The sequence below is a fragment of the Thamnophis elegans genome, chromosome 16, assembly GCF_009769535.1.
Source record: "Thamnophis elegans isolate rThaEle1 chromosome 16, rThaEle1.pri, whole genome shotgun sequence".
Lineage (NCBI taxonomy): Eukaryota > Metazoa > Chordata > Lepidosauria > Squamata > Colubridae > Thamnophis > Thamnophis elegans.
The window spans coordinates 28856175-28879035 of NC_045556.1; the positions used below are offsets into that span (position 1 = coordinate 28856175).

At 45.7% G+C, this 22861-nt stretch overlaps 1 protein-coding gene across 1 annotated transcript in view; it reads left to right on the forward strand.

Moving 5' to 3' along the window:
* Positions 1–5975: 5975 nt before the first annotated feature.
* The window catches only part of PSMB7 (proteasome 20S subunit beta 7), a 32520-nt gene continuing 15634 nt past the window's right edge, over positions 5976–22861 (forward strand). The window contains exons 1-6 of the mRNA XM_032233387.1: positions 5976–6088; positions 7202–7295; positions 7390–7487; positions 8443–8583; positions 9943–10058; positions 21970–22028. Coding sequence (XP_032089278.1) covers positions 6015–6088; positions 7202–7295; positions 7390–7487; positions 8443–8583; positions 9943–10058; positions 21970–22028 — 582 coding nt within the window. The 5' untranslated portion in view covers positions 5976–6014. The remainder of the gene's footprint in view (positions 6089–7201; positions 7296–7389; positions 7488–8442; positions 8584–9942; positions 10059–21969; positions 22029–22861) is intronic.

Below are 22861 nucleotides of genomic sequence, written 5' to 3' on the forward strand. Positions count from 1 at the left end.
AAGAGGGTGGGTGGGTGGTGGGTGGGAGAGGAAGACGGGGAAAACACAGCACCACGTCAAAAAGAAAACGGTGTAAAAACCCGACAGCTTCTCGCCCAGCTGCATCTCCTCTGCTGAACTGGAGGTTTTTAAGAGGAGACTGGACAGTTGCTTGTCTGAAATGGTGTAGGTTCTCCTGCTTGAGCAGAGGGCTGGACTAGAAGACCTCTAAGGCCCCTTCCAGCTCCTATCCTATCCTATTCTATTCTTATTCTATTCTTATTCTACTCTACTCTACATTCCATTATTCTCTTCTCTTCTGTTCTAAATTCTTCATTCCATTATTTTCTCTTCTCTTCTCTCTTCTTCTCTTCTACATTCCATTATTCTATTCTATTCTGAATTCTTCATTCCATTAGTCTCTCTTCTCTCTTCTTCTCTTCTACATTCCATTATTCTATTCTATTCTGAATTCTTCATTCCATTGGTCTCTCTTCTCTCTTCTTCTCTTCTACATTCCATTTTTTAATTCTATTCTGAATTCTTCATTCCATTATTCTCTCTTCTTCTCTTCTACATTCCATTATTCTATTCTATTCTGTTCTAAATTCTTCATTCCATTATTCTCTCTTCTACATTCCATTTTTTCTATTCTATTCTGAATTCTTCATTCCATTATTCTCTCTTCTCTTCTCTCTTCTTCTCTTCTACAGTCCATTATTCTATTCTATTCTGTTCTATTCATTCCATTATTCTCTCTTCTTCTACATTCCATTATTCTATTCTATTCTGTTCTGAATTTTTCATTCCATTATTCTCTCTTCTCTTCTACATTCCATTATTCTAGTCTATTCTGTTCTGAATTCTTCATTCCATTATTCTCTTCTCTTGTATTTTTGGTGTGTCTAAAATACCTGCCCTTGGGCGAGGATAGGGGTGAGAGGGGTAATTTCAGGAAAGAACTGGACAGGGGGCACAACCCCAGAGGCACCCCACCCCACCCCAAAAGGCAAAACCACCCATTGCAGCAGGATTGGCGTCTGGATTTAAGAAAAATGAAACGGTCCATTCTGGCAAGGTCAAAACCCACTGTGGCTCCTAGTTGTGGGCTCCTAATTCCAGACTCCCTGGGCAACCCCAGACCCCTCCCCCCCAGCTGCTACCGGTCAGCCAATCAAGGAAACACCAAAGCGACATTTCTGGAAAAAATATCCCATAATGCAAGACGGAGCTAGGCAGCTGCAAAACACACACACACACACACACACACACTTGCACTCCATTACTCAGCGCCTGCCCGGGGTCCCTGTGGCTAAGAGAACTTCATCTCAATTAGGGAGGCTTTGCTGTGTAATAAGCCGCGGTATTTCGAAGCCTTCGGCAAAGTAATTTAGCGGAGTAGCTGCTGATTTTGCAACCCACCCCAGTTATTCCCTGGGAATAGCTGAAAAAGCACTTGATTCAGCCTAGAATGTTCCGGTTGGTTCTTTGCCACCTGTCAAAAAGGCTTGGGTCAGAATCTGGGTCAGTCCCATTCCTGCCCAAAGCACCAAGTTTGGGGAAAAGAATTAAAAGACACTTCTTTGTTGTTGATGATGTGTGTGTATATATATTGTATTACATGTTTGCTGATAAATAAATGAAGGGAGACTAGTATAGATCTATTTCAAGCTGTCTAGCTCTCATCAGCTAGCTATATCCTTGCTGGGATTCAAACTTGGGCTGTTTTACATATTAGGCAGTTGTATTAACCTCTAAGCCACAAGCTCTCCTCCCTTATCAGCTGAGCCAGGGGAATGATTTAGTGTGTTTTCTTTTGTCAAAGCACCTGGTGTGCCCAAATATGGGTGGGAACATACTGCTTCCTTTCCCCATTCCCCCCCCCCACATGTGTGTGTGTGTGTGTGTGTGTGTAAAGGTACAGGTTCCCCTTGCACATATGTGCTAGTCATTCCTGACTCTAGGGGGCGGTGCTCATCTCCATTTCAAAGCTGAAGAGCCAGCCCTGGCCGAAGACGTCTCCGTGGTCATGTGGCCAGTATGACTCAACGCCGAAGGCGCACGGAACGCTGTTCCCTTCCCACCAAAGGTGGCTCCTATTTTTCTACTTGCATTTTTTAATGTGCTTTCAGACTGCTAAGTTGGCAGAAGCTGGGAGAAGTCACGGGAGCTCACTCAGTTACACGGCGCTAGGGATTTGAACCGCTGAACTGCCGACCTTTTTGATCGACAAGCTCAGCGTCTTAGCCACTGAGCCACCATGTGCCTATATATATATTCTTTATTTTCAAGGTTAAAATAAAGAATTAAAACTACAAGACCTCCACGCTCCCTTCCTGTTCAATTTGGGGACTTACAAACCGCTTCTCTCTACAGTTACAAGGAGCAGAACTTGACTTAAAAGTTTATATTTAAGAATTTATTTCATTTATCCTGCCATTGCATGAAAAAAGCCCACTGTAATGTGAAAGGTAATTATAATAAATATAATTTATTTACTAGGAATCTAGTAGCATTCCCCCCCTAAACAAACCCATGTTAATTTTTTAAAAACAAATATAGAAATCTGCTTCCAATAAAATCAGATTCCAACTGTAAAAGGCCCAGCTAGCTTTGATTCAGATTGTTCTGGGATGAAAAAAAAGTGGTGATGAATAGTACGATAGAGTTGGAAGGGACTTTGGAGGTCTTCTAGTCCAACCCCCTGCTCATGCAGGAGACTTTATACTATTTCAGACAGAAAGGAAAGGAGGGAGGGAGAGAGGAAGGAATGGAAGGGAAGGAAAGAAGGAAGGAATGGAAACAAAGGAAACAAAAGAAACAAAGGAAAGAAGGAAGAAAGGAAAGGAAGGAAAGGAAAAAGTTGGAAGGGACCTTGGAGGTCATTTAATCCAACCCTCTGCTCAAGCAAGAGACTTTATACCATTTCAGACAGGAAGGGAGAGTGGAAGGAGGGAAGGAAAAAGGAATGGAAAGGAAAGGAAGGAAGGAAAGGAAAGAAGGAAAGGAAAGGAAAGGAAGGAAGGAAAGGAAAGAAGGAATGGAAAGGAAAGAAGGAATGGAAAGGAAAAGAAGGAAGGAAAGAAGGAAAGGAAAGAAGGAAAGGAAAGAAGGAAAGGAAAGAATTGGATGGGACCTTGGAGATCTTCAAGTCCAGCCCCCTGCTGAAGCAGGAGACTTTACACTATTTTGGACAGGAAGGAAGGGAGGGAGGAAGGAATGGAAAAGAAAGAAAGGAAGGGAAAGGAAGGGAAGGAATAGAAGGGAAGGAAAGGAAAGAAGGAATGGAAAGGAAAGGAAGGAAAGAACGAATGGAAAGGAAAGGAAGGAAGGAAAAGAAAAAAGGAAAGAAGGAAAGAATTGGATGGGACCTTGGAGGTCTTCTAGTCCAGCCCCCTGCTGAAGCAGGAGACTTTGCACTATTTCGAACAGGAAGGAAGGGAGGGAGGAAGGAATGGAAAAGAAAGAAAGGAAGGGAAAGGAAGGGAAGGAATAGAAGGAAAGGAAGGAGGGAGGGAAGGGAAGGAAAAGACAAACTTGGAAGGGATCTTGGAGGTTTTCTAATCCACCCCCCACAGATATACTGTGCATATATGTACACACACATACCTCGCCTCCCTCCTGGATTAGTTCAGTTCCCATTCCAGTGAGAATGTCCATCTCCTCAGATAGTCTGTGTGGCTTTAAAAAAAAACTGTCTGTCTGTCTGTCTGTCTGTCTGTCTGTCTGTCTGTCTGTCTGTCTGTCTATCTATCTATCTATCTATCTATCTATCTATCTATCTATCTATCTATCTCAGTGTTTCTCAACCTTGGCAACTTGAAGATGTCTGGCATTCGCTGGCTGGGGAATTCTGGGAGTTGAAGTCCAGACATCTTCAAGTTACCAAGGTTGAGAAACACTGATCTATCTATCATCTATCTATCTATCTATCTATCTATCTATCTATCTATCTATCTATCTATCTATCTATCTATCTATCTATCTATCTATCTATTTTGCAGTAATAGATTTCTCAGGGAGCCAGACAATCGTTCCCAGCCTTGGTCAAATCCCACAAGAGGCAGGAGGTCAACGCCAGTAGAAGTTGTGCCTATCTCTCTCTCTTTCTCTCTCTCTCTCTCTCTCTCTGGACGTCCCCTTCAGCCAATTAAAGCCTGGCTCGCCGTGGGCTGCGGTGGCACTGAGGGCCCTGCGCTTGTGGCCATTCCTCAGGTGGGAAGACTTCAAGGGTCTCCGTCTCAGCCACCCGGTTGGACCCCATGCAAGATTTATGATCCGATTTTCCGCCTGAAGAGGCAGCTGTCACTCACGCCCGAGCATTAAAGATGGTGCATAACTTGATCAGATGGAAAAGTCAAGTTAGTTTTGCCAATTGAAGACATCTCACTAAGGGCACGAAGGCGCCAGGTTCCCTCAGCCGAGGCTGGAGAATTTAGAACAGAAGAGAAGAAGAGGATAGAGAAATAGAGTGGAATGGAATGGGATAGAAGAAGGGATAGAATAGAATAGAATGGAATGGAATAAGGGATAGAATAGAATAGTAGAGTAAGAATAGAACAGAAAGTAGAATAGAATAGAGTATTATCAGAATAGAATAGAAATAGAATAGAATATGAAATAGAATATAACAGAACAGAATATAAACAGAATAAGAATAGAATAGAGTAGAATAAGAATAGAACAGAAACAGTAGAATAACAGAAGAATAGTTAAAAATTAGAATAGAATATTATAGAATAGCAGAATATTATAGAATAGAAGAGTAGAATAGAATAAAATAGAGAAGATAATGTAGAGTAGAGTAGAATAGAGAAGATAATGTAGAGTAGAGTAGTGCAGAGTAGAATAGGGAATAGAATAGAGTAGAATAGAATATTATAGAATAGAAGAGTAGAATAGAATAGAATAAAATAGAATAGAGAATGTAGAATAGAGTAGAATAGAGAACAGAATGTAGAGTAGTGCAGAATAGAGAATAGAATAGAATAGCAGCCACCTGGATTTCCAGGTTCAAATGGAGGGGCAATTTGGGGTCCTTTCCCGAAATGAAGAGGCCCAGAGGCCAGCTGGTCTCACCAATCTGAGGGTTCTTTGGATGGGAACTTTGGCGGGAGTTGGGGATGATGGGAGTCCTGCTCTCTCTTCCCTTCGCCCAACATGGCCTTCGTCAGAAGAGGGCATTGCAGTTGAACACTTTCTCTAACCTGCTGCCTTCCCGTAGTGTGGGACAACAAGGTCCCTCCTCCCCAGCCAAGGACAGGAAGAATGTATTTGGGCTGGAGCTAATGGGAGTTGGAGTCCTCTGTCTCAATCCTACCAAGCTTGGCCTTTCCCTAATCTGTCCTGGTCCAGTTCTTGTGGCTGGGGATGATGGAAACCTGGTCCAGCACCATTCCTTTCCCTTGACTCCTTGGGACTCGCTGAGGGAGCAGCTCCTTCCAATGGGGCTGGGGAGGATGGGCACTGAATACAACAGCACCGTGGAAATACCCAACAGTACAACCCGCTCCTCTTGCGGATGGGGATGATGGATGTCCTGATGCTCCTTCTGTCATAAGGGGACATCTTAACCATGGGATGCTAGCAATGCAGCACCTGCAGCTGGGGATGATGGCACTTCTTGCACTGCACGGGGCTGTGCGACAGCTCAGCTTTGCCTGGGGATGATGGGCCCTTGGCCTACATGAGGTTGTGACACTCCCAGACCCAGCTGGGGGTGATGGATCCTTTGCCAACCCTCCCAGCATTGGCTGGGGATAATAGGATTCTTTGCCCTGCACGGGGCTGTGCGACAGACCAGCATCGGCTGGGGATGATGGGCCCTTGCCCCGCAGAGGTTGTGTCACTCCCAGCTCAGGCAGGGGATGATGGGGTTTAACACCCTGCACAATCTCCGCCCTTGGATCCGCCTTCCCAAGCAGCCCACGTGCGCATCTGGGGGAGAGGGGGCGTGGCCCGCTGCCACCAGGGGGCGTGGCTAAGGGCGTGGCCCGCCGTCACGCTCGCCCCCGCCTTCTCCACAACCGGCCAAGATGGCGTCGCTGTCGCTGCTGAAGGAGGCCTCGATGCCGGCGACTGGCGGCTTCTCCTTCCACAACTGCGCCCGGTGAGGCCGGGGAGGCGGCGGGGAAGCGGGCTGGAGGCCCGAGGGAGGTGGCGGAGGGGCCGGGAGGAGGCGGAGGGGCCCTGCAGGCCCAGGCGGGCCAGGCCCAGGCGGCCGTGACTCAGGAGCCCGGCTCTCCTCGGCCAAGCGGGCCCGCAGCTGCACGGCCGGCCGGACGCCGCTTCCTGCCGCCCGGGAAAAGCCCCTCTCGCTGCTCCCCGGCCGGTTGGGCCAGTTGCCGGCGGCGAAGGGGCCGGGGCTTCCCCGGGCCCGCTCGGAACTACTCCTCCCAGAGGCCCCCGCCCTTGGGGGCCACGCTGAGGCATGCTGGGAGTTGGAGTCCTGGAAGGGAAGGGAAGGCGGGGAATGGGCATCGCATCCGGGGGAGGGGGGGATGCCAGGATAGCCCCACCCCTCCAAATCCAGACCCCCCCCTTGAGTTGATCTTGGGTTGCACCCCGCTTTTCCAGCCCCAGGTGGGGAGGGGGGCAGCGTGGATTTCATTTAAATCAAGTCGATTTAAACCATGATTAAAATCACAGTTTAAATCACTAGTAAAAAGGCTTGATTTAAATCAACTCCATTTAAAGCACGATTTAAAGCACCAGTAAAAAGCCTTGATTTAAATCAACTCCATTTAAACCACGATTTAAAGCACCAGTAAAAAGGCTTGATTAAATCATCTAAATCACGATTTAAAGCACTAGTAAAGAGGCTTGATTTAAATCAACTCCATTTAAACCACGATTTAAAGCACCAGTAAAAAGGCTTTAAATCATCATTAGTGAAGAGCCACTGTCATCCCTGTCCTGCAGTGACCCACTGTTGATTCATCGACAGTCCCAATGTTATAGAATATACAGCCTCATGCTACATAACTAAACTCCATTTCATGCTGAGTTAACTAAATTATGAATGGATCTTCAATAGAAAACCATATTTTTTTTAGTCCAAAAACATTTTATTTACATAAATGTAATAAAAATACAAAAAAAAATCTGATTTAAATGAAAAAAAAATCTGATTTTTTACAAAAATCATTGATTCTTATCCATCCATCAATTTATTATTTGGGGATGCTAGCAGTGTCTCATGTTGGCTTCTCTTCCGCTGAAGGAATGCCCAGCTGGAATCAGAGGGGGCCCAGAAGGGTCTTCGGCTGCCCACCGCTCGCAAGACGGGCACCACCATAGCTGGCATCGTGTACAAGGTAAGGCTGGTGCTGCAGCTCTTGGGGGGGGGGAGAGAAATCTCCCTTGGTTTCGTGCCAAGATGCAACCTGAACCCTTTTTCTCGTCCCCCAGGATGGTATTGTGCTGGGGGCAGACACCCGAGCCACCGAAGGGATGGTGGTTGCCGACAAGAACTGTTCCAAGATCCATTTCATCGCTCCCAACATCTAGTAAGTGGGGAGGGCTGGGGATTGTGCATCAGGCCGCCTCGTTGAAGGAGAAGATGTGTGTGAATTGTGTGGCAAGAGACACGTGATGACATGCTCACTATCCTCTCGAATGCTTTCGGATATGACAGAAAGCAAGAATCAGTTCTGTCATCTTTCGTCTTGCTGGCATCCTGCCATCAAAGGCTAGGAAGGAGGCGGCAACAAATGGGCAATGATGTATGGGGATGTGATGGGGAAAATAGGAAGGGGGAGAAATGACAGTTTGATGAAGACCAGAGAAGCACGGAACCAGTTTGTGCTAGCATTCAAAGTCCCTGTGAATGGAATGTGGACTGCCGCAAACATCTCGGGGATTCTCAAAACTCTTTTCTGGCTCTTCATTGGCTGAAGATGAACTGATCCTGCGGGGAGGGCTGGGACGAGGGGAAAAATTTGTAACATTTCATACGGGATACAAAATATAGCCTGACTTTACCACAGCCAGCAACTGTCAAGTTTCTGAAAGATGCCCTAATTGATTCATGAGTCTCGAGTTTCAAAAGATAACTAGCCATTTATTAGGAGCACCATTTTGGCAAAGAACTTTTTGCAGTTAGAACTGAGCCTCATTTGAATTATAGCTGAACTTTACCCATTCCTTCCCTCCCCTCTGTGTCATAAATCATATTTCCCCAATGAGGTGCACCCCTCCCAAGCCTGCTGCAGTAATCTGAGATCTGACTCTAGCGGAAAGTATGCGTGGAATGCGCTCCCCCCCCCATTTCTTCACCATGACAACTTTATGAGTTGACAGCAACCTTCAGTAAAAGAACATCATTTCACTCCAGTGGAGTCGAGGGTCTTTCTTTCTTAAGAGCCCCGGCTCGGCAGGTCTGACAGTAAGGTTCCTTGGGTTGGAAGAGGCTGATCAGTGGGACGCAGAGACGCATAACATGACACTGTTTTACTCTTCTAGCTGCTGTGGGGCTGGAACGGCTGCGGACACCGAAATGACAACTCAAATGATCTCTTCCAACATGGAGCTTCACTCCCTTTCGACTGGCCGACTTCCGAGGGTCGTGACGGCGAACCGGATGCTCAAGCAAATGCTTTTCAGGTACCTAATTGTCGCCTGGGGGCGGGATTGTTAGCGGGGTGAGAAGGCTTCCCTCCACCCCTTTCAGAGGGGAGGAGTCAAAATATTCAAGATGGCAACTGTGAGTGCAATTTATGCCAGGGGCAAAAAAAAGGGGGGCAGGGTTTCAACTGCATAGTTGAACTGGAGGATACACGGAACTCACAGCTCTGTATGAAAAACGAAGGCAGCTTCTTTATTTATCCTTTTAGTTTTCCTTATTTAATTTATGTACAGCTAGTCCTTGACTTTGCAACAGTTCCTTCAGTGACTGGTCAAACTTAACGTGGAGGGACAGGGTGGCTCAGTGGCTAAGAGGCTGAGCTTATCGATCAGAAAGGTCAGCAGTTCGGCGGTTCGAATCGCTAGCGCCGCGTAACGGAGGGAGCTCCGGTGACTTGTCCCAGCTTTTGCCAACCGAGCAGTTCGAAAGCAGGTCAAAAATGCAAGTAGAAAAATAGGAACCACCTTTGGTGGGAAGGGAACAGCGATCCGTGCGCTTTCGGCGTTGAGTCATGCCGGCCACATGACCACGGAGATGTCTTCAGACAGTGCTGACTCTTGGGCTTTGAAATGGGGATGAGCAGTGCCCCCTAGAGTCAGGAACGACTAGCACCTATGTGCGAGGGGAACTGTTACCTTTATCTAAAGTTAGCGGCACTGAAGAAAGTGATTCATGACTCCTCCCACTGGAACATTCCCATAGTCACGTGTTCAAAATTCAGACGCTTTGGCAAATTGACTTGTACTTATGACGGTCCTGGAGTCACATGTTCCTTTTTTCTGACAAGCAAAGTCAGTGGGGAAGACAGATTCACAGAACAACGGCGGTGATTTGCTTAATAACTGCGGCAACCACGATGCTAAAACTCACTCTAACCAATGTCTCACTTACAGCCGCAGAAATGTTGGGCTCAACTGGAGTCGTAAGTCGAGGAATTACCCATAGCCGCCCAATTCACACACTGGGCAGCATGCAGCATGAAAAACCCACAGTGAAAAAAACCCCACATTTTGCCCCCGCGTCCCATTTTTCTTGCTTTTAAACCAAGAAATGTACAGGAGGTTGGAGTAGGGCCAGTGCATACCTGCCTCAGAAAGAATATATAGAATAAAAAGAGTTGGAAGGGACCTTGGAGGTCTTCTAGTCCAGCCCCCCACTTAGGCAGGAAACCCTACCCCACTTCAGACAAATGGATCTCCCAACATCATCTTAAAAACTTCCAGTCTTGCAGCACTCACAACTTCTGGAGGCAACAATTGTTCCACTGCTTAATTGTTCTCACTTGTCAGGAAAAGGAATTTATCCAGTTTCTTTATTTGATTGATTTATGCTATCAGGTACCAGGGATACATTGGTGCAGCTTTGGTTCTTGGTGGTGTGGACATCACTGGGCCTCACCTGTACAGCATTTATCCTCACGGCTCGACCGACAAGCTGCCTTACGTCACAATGGGTGAGTCACGCTCCTTTGCACAACCGGCGTTGAGATGTCTGCACTGCCCCCTAGTGGGGGGCCCGGGGCATTTAATCTCCCCCCCCTCCCCCCGCCCACGTGCGTCCTTCAGATGATTCAGCTAATAGAGCAGAAAAAGAAAGCGAAAATTCGCAGCTGCTTTAATGCTGCCTTTGATCCCCTCTGGAGACTCCTGAAAAGAATTGGAGGAAGCTGGAAAGGGGGATTTCCTCACTCAGATTGGAATTGTTTTATTTTCCAGTGTGGGGAAAAAAAGCCTCAAAACACGATTTGTGGGTCAGCTTTCTAAAACGCTGACAGCAAACTTTTTTTAGCAGCGAGTAGCACGCCGTGTGCTCATCAGGGCTGTGCTCCGGAAAAGCCGAACTTCTAGGTTCTGGCGCGCAAGCGCACCCAATGATCAGCTGGCCAGCACGCATGCGCAGAGTGCTTTGGTGACTCCATCCAGCCACCTCCTTCTCTGCAGTCCCCTTCTTCTTCTTTTGCCCTCTATCTTTCCCCGTATGAGGCTCTTCTCCAGGGAGCCCTTCCTTCTCCTTAGGTGGCCAAAGTACTTGAGTTTCCTCTTCAGGATCTGGCCTTCAGGGTTGATCTCCTCTAGAACTAGCTCTATTCTGATTGATTGATTGACTGACTGACTGGTTGGATGGCCTTGCAGTCCAAGGGACTCAATGCAGGAGTCTTCTCCAGCACCAGAGTCCAAAGGCCTCCATCCTTTGGCGCTCAGCCTTCCTTATGGTCCAACCTTCACAGCCATCCATGGCAACTGGGGAAACTATAACCTTGACTAGACCAGGGTTTTTCAACCTTGGTAACTTGAAGTCCTGTGGACTTCAACTCCCAGAATTCCCCAGCCAGCTATGCTGGCTGGGGGATTCTGGGAGTTGAAGTCCACAGGACTTCAAGTTGACAAGGTTGAGAAACACTGGACTAGACACACGTTTGATTGGCAGGTTGATGTCTCTGCTTTTTAGTCTGCTGTCTAGATTTGCCATCGCTTTCCTCCCCGGGAGCAAACATCTTTTAATTTCTTGGCTGCCGTCCACATCTGCGGTGAACTTGGAGCCCAGGAAAATAAAATCTGTCCTTACCTTCATTTCTTCCCCATCTATTTTCCAGGAATTGAGAGGGCCGGATGCCCTGATCTTAGTTTTCTTAATGTTGAGTTTCAAGCCAACTTTTGCACTCTCCTCCTTCACCCACATCCAGAGTCTCTTTAGTTCCTCTTTACTTTCTGCCATTAGAGTGGTATATCCTTAATTTCTTAAAAAAGTGTTGCCCAAGTGGGCACCAGGATAAAGCCAGAACCCCCCCCCCCCCATGTATGATCAGAAATAATATGCTCCAGTTATAAATAGAAATGATGATTGGATAATTGGATGGCGGACTATTTTCCACCCCTCGCCTTATGCAAAATTCAGATTTTGTTTGGACAAAGTCTTATCGTCCCAAACCGGGGTGCCAAAAGATTCCACACAGGTGGTCCTTGACTTACAACAGTTCATTTAGTGACCGTTTCAAAGTTACAACGGCACTTGGAAAACACAACTCGTGGCCGTTTTCACACTTAACGACCGTTGCAGCATCCCCATCAAAATTCACATACTTGGCCACTGACTCACATTGATGATGGTCGCAGCGTCCTGGGGGAGTAACATGATCGCCCCCCCTTTTGCGACCTTCTGAGAAGCCCACAAGGAAGACAGGTTCACTTAACAACCACGTCAGTAACTGAACAACGGAGACGATTCACTTAACAACTATGGCAAGGAAAGGGTGTAAAATGGGGGCAGAAGTGACTTTTCAGAAATATTCAGAAACACTACATACTCCCTAAAATTTAGAGTAGAATAACAGAGTTGGAAGGGACCTTGGAGGTCTTCTAGTCCAACCGCCTGCTTAGTCAATGTCTCATTGAGCAACAGAACTTTTGGGCTCAGTTGAGGTCGTAAGTCAAGGACCAACGACAGTGGCAGAATTCCTTTTTTCTGTGTGTTCTTTCAAGCAAGCGCAGGGGTTGATAGCAACCACAGACAACAACTGCAGATCTGAGGTTTAATTGAGCGAGACCATTTTCAGGCCAATAGATGGTGCCATGATACCCTACAAAGTGTGACATTATTTATTCTGTGTGTAACGTCTTTCTCTCTCTCCCTCCCTCCCTCCCTCCCTCCCTCCCTCCCTCTCTCTCTCTCACTCACTCACACACAAACACTGAGACATTTTTGAAAGAATGCTATTATAGGATTTATGATGTAATATTCTATTCTGCTTCTTATACGGATTAACATAAAAGATGAAATTGGATTAATATTTATAAATGTTGCCCTGAAACATATAAATTATTAAGCCGCTGAACCATAAATTACCTTGCTCTGTTTGTGTGTGTGTGTGTGTGTGTGTGTGTGTGAAGAGAGAGTAGGATGAGTGTACATAGTGATTAGTGAACCAAAACAGCAAAGATCTTGTCCATGGAGCTCTGGGTGTAGTTTTTTTTTTTTTTTAATGGTTTTGAATCTAGCAAGACAAAACAAACTGTTTGAGAAAGGTTCTCGGGAGGGAACCGGCATCTCCTCCGCCTCCTAAGAATTCCCCTTGTGTCCATTGGCCTCTTTTTACCCAGCCATGCAAATCCTTTTAGCTTCCTTTTCTTTTCCTTCCTTCCTTCCTTCCTTCCTTCCTTCCTTCCTTCCTTCCTTCCTTCCTTCCTTCCTTCCTCCCTCCCTCCCTCCCTCCCTCCCTCCCTCCCTCCCTCCTTTCTTTCTTTCTTTCTTTCCTTTTAAAGGAACTTAAATGAGGTCTTTGAACTCCTTGTAATATCTGAGCAAAGGTATTCAGGTTGGGTGTGCTAGCTTTCCACCTTGTGCAAAGGGTTGGATGAAATGGACCAGCCCAAACCAGTTTGCCAACATATACATTCGAAGTAGGCTGTGAAGTTTCTCTGGGTCCCATAGGTGGGTGTATGTGGGTGTAGGCATAAGGGTTATCCTTTGAGAACTGAAGGCAATGGAATTTCCTTTTAATGTGTGCTGATTAGTGTACATTTAAAGTGACAATAAAGTTCTATTTGGTTCCGTTCTATTATTCTATTCTATTCTACTCTACTTCACTCCACTGCACTCCATTTTCTATTCTGTTCTATCCTACTATACTCTATATTCTATTCTACTCTATTCTATTCTATTCTACTACTCTACTCTACTCTACTCTACATTCTATTCTACTCTATTCTATTCCACTCCACTCCATTTTCTATTCTATTCTATATTCTATATTCTATTCTACTCTACTCTATTATACCCTACTCTACTCCACTCCATTCCATTTTCTATCCTATCCTATCCTATCCTATCCTACTATATATATTCTATTCTATTCTACTCTATTCTATTCTATTGTTTTCTGTCCTACTCGACTTGACTCTACTCTTTCCTATTCTATTCTCCATTTCACTCTATTCCATTCTATTCTATTCATAATTTTCATAGAGGTGGCCTTTGATTTACAACAATTCATGTAGTGACCGTTCAAAGTTACAACGGTACTGAAAAAAGTGACATGACCAGTTTTCATACTTACGACCATAGTAGCCTCCCCATGGTCACATGATCAAAGTTCAGCCATGTGGAAGTTGGGAAATACGGATTTAAAAGCCTGAAAAAGTTTAACGACACATGGAAAAAATGGATTGAGATCACCCAGGATAACCATCCCTTAGTTCATTGTAATCCCACCCCAATAGGGGGAATTCTTGAAATAGATCCAGAATTCCTGGAGAGTTACAAGTTGGGAAGGACTGGATTGGTGAGAGGACTTTTTCTCCTCTGTATCCAGAGATCTCTTTTCACTTCCTCATTACTGACCTTCTGAGAGATGATGATGTTGAAGAGAAGGACCAGGGGAGACAGGATAGCAGTCTTCTTATATTTGAGGGGCTGCCACAGAGAGGAGGGGGGGGGGTCAAGCTATTCTCCAAAGCACCTGAAGGCCAGACAAGGAACAATGGATGGAAATTAACCAAGGAGAGATTCAACCTGGAAATGAGGAGGAATTTCCTGACAGGGAGAACAATCAACCCATGGAACAGAAGTTCCCTTCAAAGGTTGTGGGAGCTTCATCCCTGGAGGCTTCCAAGAAGAGACTGGACTGCCCTCTGTCAGAAATGGTGTAGGGTCTCCTGCTTGAGCAGGGGGTTGGACTAGATGACCTATAAGTCCCTTCCAATTTCCAACTACTTCTTTTAATGATGCAGAACCAGAATGCAAACCGATAGCAGGCGTGGCCTTGCCTGTTTGTCATCTGGATTTTAGGCATGTGAGCACGCATGATGATTGGCTGTCCTATGCACACAGGCCAGTGCCAAAAAGTGGCCTGTGCATGCGTGCTGGCAAGCTGATTATCAGGTGCACATCATGTGCCCCAGAACCCAGAAGTTTGGCTTTTCCGGAGCGTGATCCCTTCGCTTGCGCAGCAGTGCCGAAAACCAGCTGGCATATCATTGGGCATGAACGCGCGCTAGGAGCCGGAAGTTCAGCTTTTCCAAAATGTGGCTCCGACGAGCACATGGGCGACATTTCCCTGCGACCTTTTTGACACTCTTCGCCATCACTGATATAGAATGTTCCCCCCCTTTTTTTAAAGCAAAAAGCACTTAAAGAGTCCAAGTCTCTTGATTTTTTTTAAAAAAAACCTGTTTTTGAAAACGCTTCCAAGCATTTGCGCTGCTCTTGTTACGATGATATTCTAAAGCATACAGATATTTAGATGATATTCTAAAGTAAAAGAGTTCAGACTGAAACGATGCTAAGGATCCTTCGTTTAGTTTCCCAGGGAGTTGCTTTCGAGGAATGCTGACTCAAAAGCCCAAGGAGGAAAAGTGAAATGCTACTTTTTTTTTTTTTTAAACACGGTGTCTTTAAAAACCAGTTTCCCCAAAGCTCACCGCAGCTCGTTTCAAAACCACGATGCTGTTTAGTCCCAAATTTTGCCGTTTGCCTTTTCGAATTTCTGGGAAGATGGTCTTTGTGTGAGGCAACATGAAACCAGAGAGAAGTTTTCAGGCATTGATTGTGAAAAACCTGCCTATTTATTTCCAGGATCGGCAGAAAAATTCAGTACCACGGAGAGCAATCTCGCAGCAAAATTAATGACTTGTTATCTCTGCTTTGTTTTAAAGTGTTTGGCCAGGAAAATCCTTCGATTCCCAGATTTGCTATCTGTTTCCTTAAAGAGCCCGCATCCTTTAGCTTTTTCAGAGAATAGAGATCTGAGTAGTAAATGTGTCGGGTTCGTTCTTAGCAAAAAAAAGTAGCTGCATTTCCCTAGAATTTGTGGGGTTCCAGAACTGCGGGGAACAGATGTCTGGAAAAGAATGGAAGCTGTTTTCTTCTTCTTAACACTGTTGTTGTCAGCTGAGGGGGCTGATAGATCTCTTGTGTATTGAAGTACACAACCAATCTCCCAAAGGTACTTTTTCCCCACCCAGAAGGCAACTGGACTTGGTTTTTCTTTGAAGACATTTCACTTCTCACCCAAGAAGCTTCTTCAGTTCTTCAGAAGGCAACTGGACTTGGTTTTTCCTTGAAGGGGTTTTGCTTCTCACCCAAGAAGCTTCTTCAGTTCTTCAGAAGGCAACTGGACTTGGGTGTATTTTTCCTTGAAGACGTTTAGCTTCTCATCCAAGGAGCTGGAGAACTGAAGAAGCTTCTTGGGTGAGAATCCAAACATCTTCAAGGAAAAACCAAGTCCAGTTGCCTACTAAAGATCTGAAGAAGCTTCTTGGGTGAGAAGCGAAAGGTCTTCAAAGAAAAACCAAGTCCAGTTGTCTTCTGAAGATCTGAAGAAGCTTCTTGGGTGAGAAGCGAAAGGTCTTCAAAGAAAAAAACCTCCTGAAAAATAGCACCTTTGGGACAACCATGACCAGGATGACTGAAAATCTCCATGGACATTTACACAACAAGTATTTCGTTACATCTGTGGTAGACGTGTGTGAGACCCGCATCTTTTGTTGGCACAGAAGCAGCAAGGGGGGTTGGCCTTGGTGGTTCCAGAGACTGCTTTTCTGGAAACCTGGAAACCTTCGACATACCAGGCATCCGTGTGATGAGATGCTAAATGCCAAACGTACGGATTTCCTGCTAATGATTTTCCAGCCGCCTTAGAAGCAGGATGCTAATTGCCTGCTTTCCTTTCCCGCGCTGTGCAAATCGTTCCAAGGTGCCCGGCGTGCATTTTATTCCTCGCTGAGTAAACTGGGCGTCCAAATTCCAAGCGCCTCGGAGAGGGAAGCCCGTCGCGCCCGTTCTCAAGAAGCAGCTTAAAACCTACTCGGTGCTTACCCAGGAGTGAAAACATCAAATTAAGGTGTTTATGCTGACAAAGGACAAATGTAGATTTCAGCAAATGAGGCAAGATCGTCTGATTGCGGGGCTGCCTAGCGGAAGCTCCCGGCCACATCTCCGTAATGAAATGCGTGCATAAAATTACGGCGCTTGGAAGTCTGGATTTGAGGCCTCGGGAAGCGGCGAGAGACTCTCTCGGGCGGCTCAGCCTGGTCTCTGGGCACTGCCGAGTCTCGTTTCATATTCATAAATCTCCCCTCCCTCCTTCCCTCCATTTGGCAATGGCTGTCTGCGAAAGAGCCAGTGCCACCAGGAGACCGGGCCTCTCCTTCAAGCAACTGGAGTGAAAAATGATACCGATCAATGGGTCTGCGGAGAGCCCCCGACTCGTATCGGGGAAGAGCTGAAAAATTGAATAACAATGAGGTCAGGTGAAGAAGTGCCTTGTCAGGCACGGCTGACACTGATGGATTAGACAAATCGCAGCCGCCTTACTCTTTCCGCGCGGCTGCGGATCCCAAGCATGCAGACACTCCTGCGAACAGGTTCTCGGGGAGTTGAGGGCGCTGGGGTGTCTGTTTGGGGGGGGGGGAATAGATGGACCAGGAAATCCAGTTCTCTTAAGTGACTTTCCCTCAAAAATGAGAATTTTTCTTCCCAAGGAGCCGTGGAGATTTCAGGAAGGGGTTTAACGTAAGAGAACGGAAGGATCCGAGGAAGAGGTTCTGACCTAGGCTTCCCAAAAGCACAAAGCCGATTCTCATCCCGATAAAACCCCTTTTATTTAGGTTAAAGGGAATTCCTTTCCAGCAAAGTTCCAACCAACACTCTCAAGATTTCACAACTACAGACTTTTATCCAGCTTGGAGAGCTGCCAGGCCAATATCTTCCAAACTCCACGCTGTAGCAGCAACTCCTTGGCTAGAAGTCAGGAACAGATCTTCACCTGAATGAATTGAACTAATGGTCTCCTGCAAACTCCCCTCCCCTTTCGCTCCTCTTTATTTTCTCTGGGAGGGGCCATTCACCGTCCCCTTGTGGCTTTACTCCCAAGTCGGCCCTTGTTCCTTAGCTGTTCCCTTCTCCTGGCAGCTCGGCCCATGCGCCAATTGGGAACAGGCTCCAGTTGTTGTTCTGCCCCACTGATCTCTGATTCCGAAAGCAGTTGATAACTAGCATAGGGCTCTGGCGCCCTCTCTGCCTCCGACACAGAGCCCTCCTCAGAGCCTTCCCCAGACTCCAGGACTGGCCCAGGTTCCTCCCCAACCTCCTCACTGAGTCTCCCACCAGCTCCTCTGGCCGCTGGTGGGTCACAACAGAAGACTCTTGGCAAGGAAGCTCATCCTGTTGTCTCTGGAAAGGAGATACCTTAGGAACTTGATCCTTCCTTTCTTTGTCCCTGCATCCAAAACACAATTTTGTGTGACTTCTGTGTGTACTTCTAGACTGTTCTTTAAATCAGTCCCCAACCTTTGCGATCTCAGGGACAACTAAATTCATAATTTTAAATCCTGCGGACCACTAATATGATCTGCCTAACGACTGGCTTGATGAGCGTGGCAAGGTGGTCATGTGACTGGGTGGGCGTGGCCAACTCGATGTCACTCACTTCGAGGGGCACCTTGCCAGCCTCTACTCGCCCCAGCCCCTCCTCGCCTGCCCACCCAGGCTCCTTAGGGCCCCAACAGGAAGCCGTTGCTGGAGCTGAGCAGCCGCCAGGAGAAAGAGTTGGCAAAAGAGCTCAGCTCAAATTGGATCTGACCGAGAAGGAGGCCCAGCAGAAGCACCTCACTGAGGACTAGGAGCATGGGCTTTCCAAGCTGAGGGAAGACCTGCAGGAGTGCAAGGCCAGGTGCCGGTGCCTGGAGGCTCAGTGGGCTGAGATGGTCAGCCAGTTCCAGGCCACGATGCCGTCCCACTGGAACGAAGCCCTCTGGCTCTTAGCCACCAGCGGCTCTTCCCTCCAGCCTTCGCTCAAAGCCCCCCACCAGGAAGCTGAAGCAGACCCCAAGTTGGAATTTCTGCCCCCCTCTGACCTGCACAAAAAGACCCCGAAGGGGGAGACTCTGAAGCAATACAAGCGTTCATTGCATGTATCCGTCCCAGGGGTCATAGTTTGAGGACTCCTGATTTAGTGCAATATAAAAAATGCAAATAATTTTTCTGCAGACCACCAAAATTTTATCACGGACCCCCAGTTGTTGACTGCTGCTTTAAATGGAGTTACAAGATTGCTTTTTTTCCCTTCAAACTTAACTGATGGACCTTGGGACTTTAGGACACGGATAAAAGGTCCTTTGATCAGTGGCTTCAAACCAGATCAAAATTTCCTTGTCTCCAGGAAAGCATTTTTAGGGCATTCACGGGGTGGCCCAGCTTCATCCATGAATGGACACCCTGAACCATCTCCCCATCTTGTCCTAGTTAAGACAGGAGCAATAAAGGCATTGCACCTGGGCGGGTGTCAAGGTGGCTGGGCACCAGGTTGCCATTTTCTACCTGTACGATAGTGTCTTGTATTGCTCCCGACAAAAACCACATAGAAGTTTTTGCTCATATGTGAATGGAAAAGTTTCTTTCACTTTCCTAATTTTTTCCTACCTCCTTAAGCTTAAAACTCCTAGTATATTTTCCCTGTTTCTCCCTCCTCTTTCCCATCTTTTGAATGGAACAGAACATAGAACAGAAGAGAGTAGAGATAGAATAGAAATAAAATTAGAATAGAATAGAATGGAACAGAATAGAATAGAACGGAACAGAACAGAACATAGAAGAGAAGAGAGATAGAAGAGAAGAGAATAGAAGAGAATGGAAGAGAGCATAGAAGAGAAGAGAGATAGAATAGAATTAGAATAGAATAGAACGGAATATAGAAGAGAAGAAAGTAGAGATAGAATAGAAATAGAATTAGAATAAAATTGAATAGAATAGAACGGAACAGAATATAGAAGAGAAGAGGGATGGAATAGAAATAGAATTAGAATAGAATGGAATGGAACAGAACATAGAAGAGAGTAGAGATAGAATGGAATAGAATTAAAATTAGAATAGAATAGAATAGAACATAGAAGAGAAGAGAGTAGAGATAGAATAGAAATCAAATTAGAATAGAACAGAACAGAACATAGAAAAGAGTAGAGATAGAATAGAAATAGAATTAGAATAGAATAGAATTTGGAATAGAATAGAATGTGGATTAGAATAGAATAGAATTCTTTATTGGCCAAGTGTGATTGGACACCCAAGGAATTTGTCTTTGGTGCATAAGCTCTCGGTGTACATAAAGAAAAGTAGAATACATTCATCAAGAATCATAAGATACAACACTTAGTGATAGTCATAGGTTACTAATCAAATCATATTAGGAAACATATAGAACAATATAAATTGAAAGAGACAAGCAACATGGTGATAGTTACAAGTGGGAAGAGATAGGGACTAGGAAGGAAGAGAAGAATAATAGTAATACATTCTTAGTAAATAGGTTGACAGTATTGTGGGAATTATTTGTTTAGCAGAGTGATGGCATTTTGGGGGAAACTGTCCTTGTGCCTAGTTGTTCTGTGTGCAGTGCCCTATAGTGTCGTTTTGAGGGTAGGAGTTGAAACAATTTATGTCCATTTTTAAAGGTTTTTTTTAAAAAAAACCTCGCTAAAGAGATTATAGGGTGCTTTATCTCCCCCCCTCCCAGATAAACATTATCCCCAAGCCTTAATTCCCTCCATCTTCTCCCTTTAAAACTTCAGACACTGGACCCCCCCCCCCCTTCCTAGGGACGTTGCCATCCCTTTAAATAAAACAACCTTTTTAATTTCCCTGAACCCAACCGCCAGTCTGTGCCCAAAGGGTGAAAAGATGCTTTGGGCTCCCCTCGACTTACAAAACTGGTGTGTTTGGTTTCTTGTAAAAGGTAATGGTGCTTAGCCACGCCAGCCTTGTATAATGGGAGATTCTGTCACATTTCCTGGGATTACTGTGTCCCTTGATTGGTGTCTGTAAAATCTGCTGCTCTCCTCTTTGAAACCTGATCTATAATTGGGCTCCCTTAAATGCTGGAGATAAGATTTTCTCCTCGCAGTGTCACTCTCAGCCCGCCTGCCTTTTCATTATGCATTCAGCAGACGTGTTGAAATCAGCGGGTCCCCTCATTTGAAACGGGTTTAATCGCCGTCTTTTTTCCTTTTTCCTTTTTTTAAAGCCCACCGTTGAGGTGGTCAAGCGATGTACACAAATCATTTTAAATAGAGAAGAGCGAGCTGACCCAGTTAAAACAGAAAGCCGGTATGCAAAACCAGTTAAAAAAAAAAGAGAAGTCATAAATGCCAAAAAACGTATCTCCTAATTGGGGGTAAAAAATTGCTGGTAACTTTGTTTTTTTCCCCCTCCCCTCCCTAAAAAACCCATGAAACGGGCTGAAAAATTGGCAAGAGGGCCAGCACACAAGACAGAGTCACTTTGGGGGGGGGGGGTTGTGTGTGTGTGGGGGGGGAACGAAGCAGGATTAAGGTGGTTGAAGGATTCTTTGCTGATTTTTTAAAATGTATGTTTGCTGCTGTGGACTTGCTGGAAAGAGAGAGGGGTGGCTTTTTTGGGGCCATTTTAAAGTTTTTGGGAGCTGGGTGTAGTCCATCCTTATCCAGTGTGTCTTCTCTGTTTTGTGGCTCAAAAGAGCAAAGGGTGAAGCTACCTAACCTCAACCTCCTGACCACTTCGTGGGCCTGGAGTGTTGTGTCTTCTGCTGGTGTAGATGTGTTTAAAAGTCTGCGCTTAACTTATCTCAAAAGCTTCTAGCAATGGGGGGTCTTAATGCTACCTACCTGTAAAACCCCAAATTGTGACCCCAGAAACGACCAAAAACAAACCTAGATAGAGGGAGGGAGGGAGGGAGGGAGAGAGAGAAAGAGAGAGAGAGAGAGAGAGAGAGATGATTGATAGATGATGATAGATGAGAGAGAGGATGGATGGATGGATGGATGATGATAGATGATAGATGATTGATAGATGGATCATGATAGATGAGAGAGTAGATAGATAGATAGATAGATAGATAGATAGATAGATAGATAGATAGATAGATAGATAGATAGATAGATAGATAGAGCTAAGATACAGGATAGATGATGATACATGAGAGAAGATAAATGATTGATAGATGGATCATGATAGATAGATAGATGTAGATAATAGATAAAGATAATACAGGAGAGAGAGAATATACAGGATAGATAGATAATATATAATAGATAGATATAGATAATTCATACAGGATAGATAGATGATGTAGATAGAGATAATATATAGATAGATATAGATAATACAGGAGAGAGAGAGAATAGATACAGGATGGATGGATAGATATATGTATATAGATATAGATAATATATGATAGATAAATAATAGATACAGGATAGATGATAGATAGATAATAGATAGATAGATAATGATGGGTGGATGGATAGATGATTGATTGATTGAAAGAGAGATTGAGATTGAAGAATAAGGGGGGAAACTACAAATTTATGGTCCTTCTCTCCTTTGGTGGGTTTCAGGGTCTGGATCCTTGGCGGCTATGGCGGTCTTCGAGGACAAGTTCAAACCTGACATGGAGGTAAATCCCCCCACCCTTCCCCTCCACCCTTCCCCCCACCCTTCCCCCCCCCCACAAAAAAACCCTTTCTTTGTGTAACTCTAAAGCCCTTCATGGTGGCCAGTTTTCTACCTGATAAGGTAAACAGAATTTCCCAGCCTTGGGAGGGGAGCATCTTCTGGGACCTTCCACACCATCTCAAAGCAGAGCCCCCTCGGGTTCTTGATCCCCTCCCCACCCCACCTCACTCCCCAAATTGGTCACTGGGTGGTATGGTGGGAGAAGGCTTAAGACCTGCTTCCGTGAAAGCCGATGCAAAACCAGATCTCTACATTCGGTCCAGACGGAGCCCGGCTTTTTGCCCCCCCCTCCCCCCTTGCTAATTGTCAGGCGGTTTGGGTTAGTGCTCCGAAGCCCTCTTCTAAAGTCCATCACATCAGAGCCAGCGACTCAAAGGCGATTCAAAGGCTCACCGTCCCGCACCCTCTGGTTTCGACTCGCAAATTAGCATCTGGAATCTAATTAAAACAAGCTTAATGAAAGCCGCAGCTGAAGATTGCTGGAAAAGACAATCAACCCCCCCTCCCCCCACACACCCCCACCCCCCCCAGTTCCCTCTGATATGTATTCCCTGCTCCTGAAGCCGCTCAGCAGAAGAAAAAAAAGAGAGCCTTCTGCGTTAAAAGAAATTAGCATTTATTTGAAGGCGAGGAAAGTGTGGGCTTCTCCCCCCCTCTCCCCCCTTTCTTTGCTATGCTTTTGGCCTCCTCCTCCTCCTCCCCAGAGAGCCGTGCCACAGCAACCGAGCGCACAATATTTATAAAATCGGTGACAGGCAATAATAGCCAGTTGAA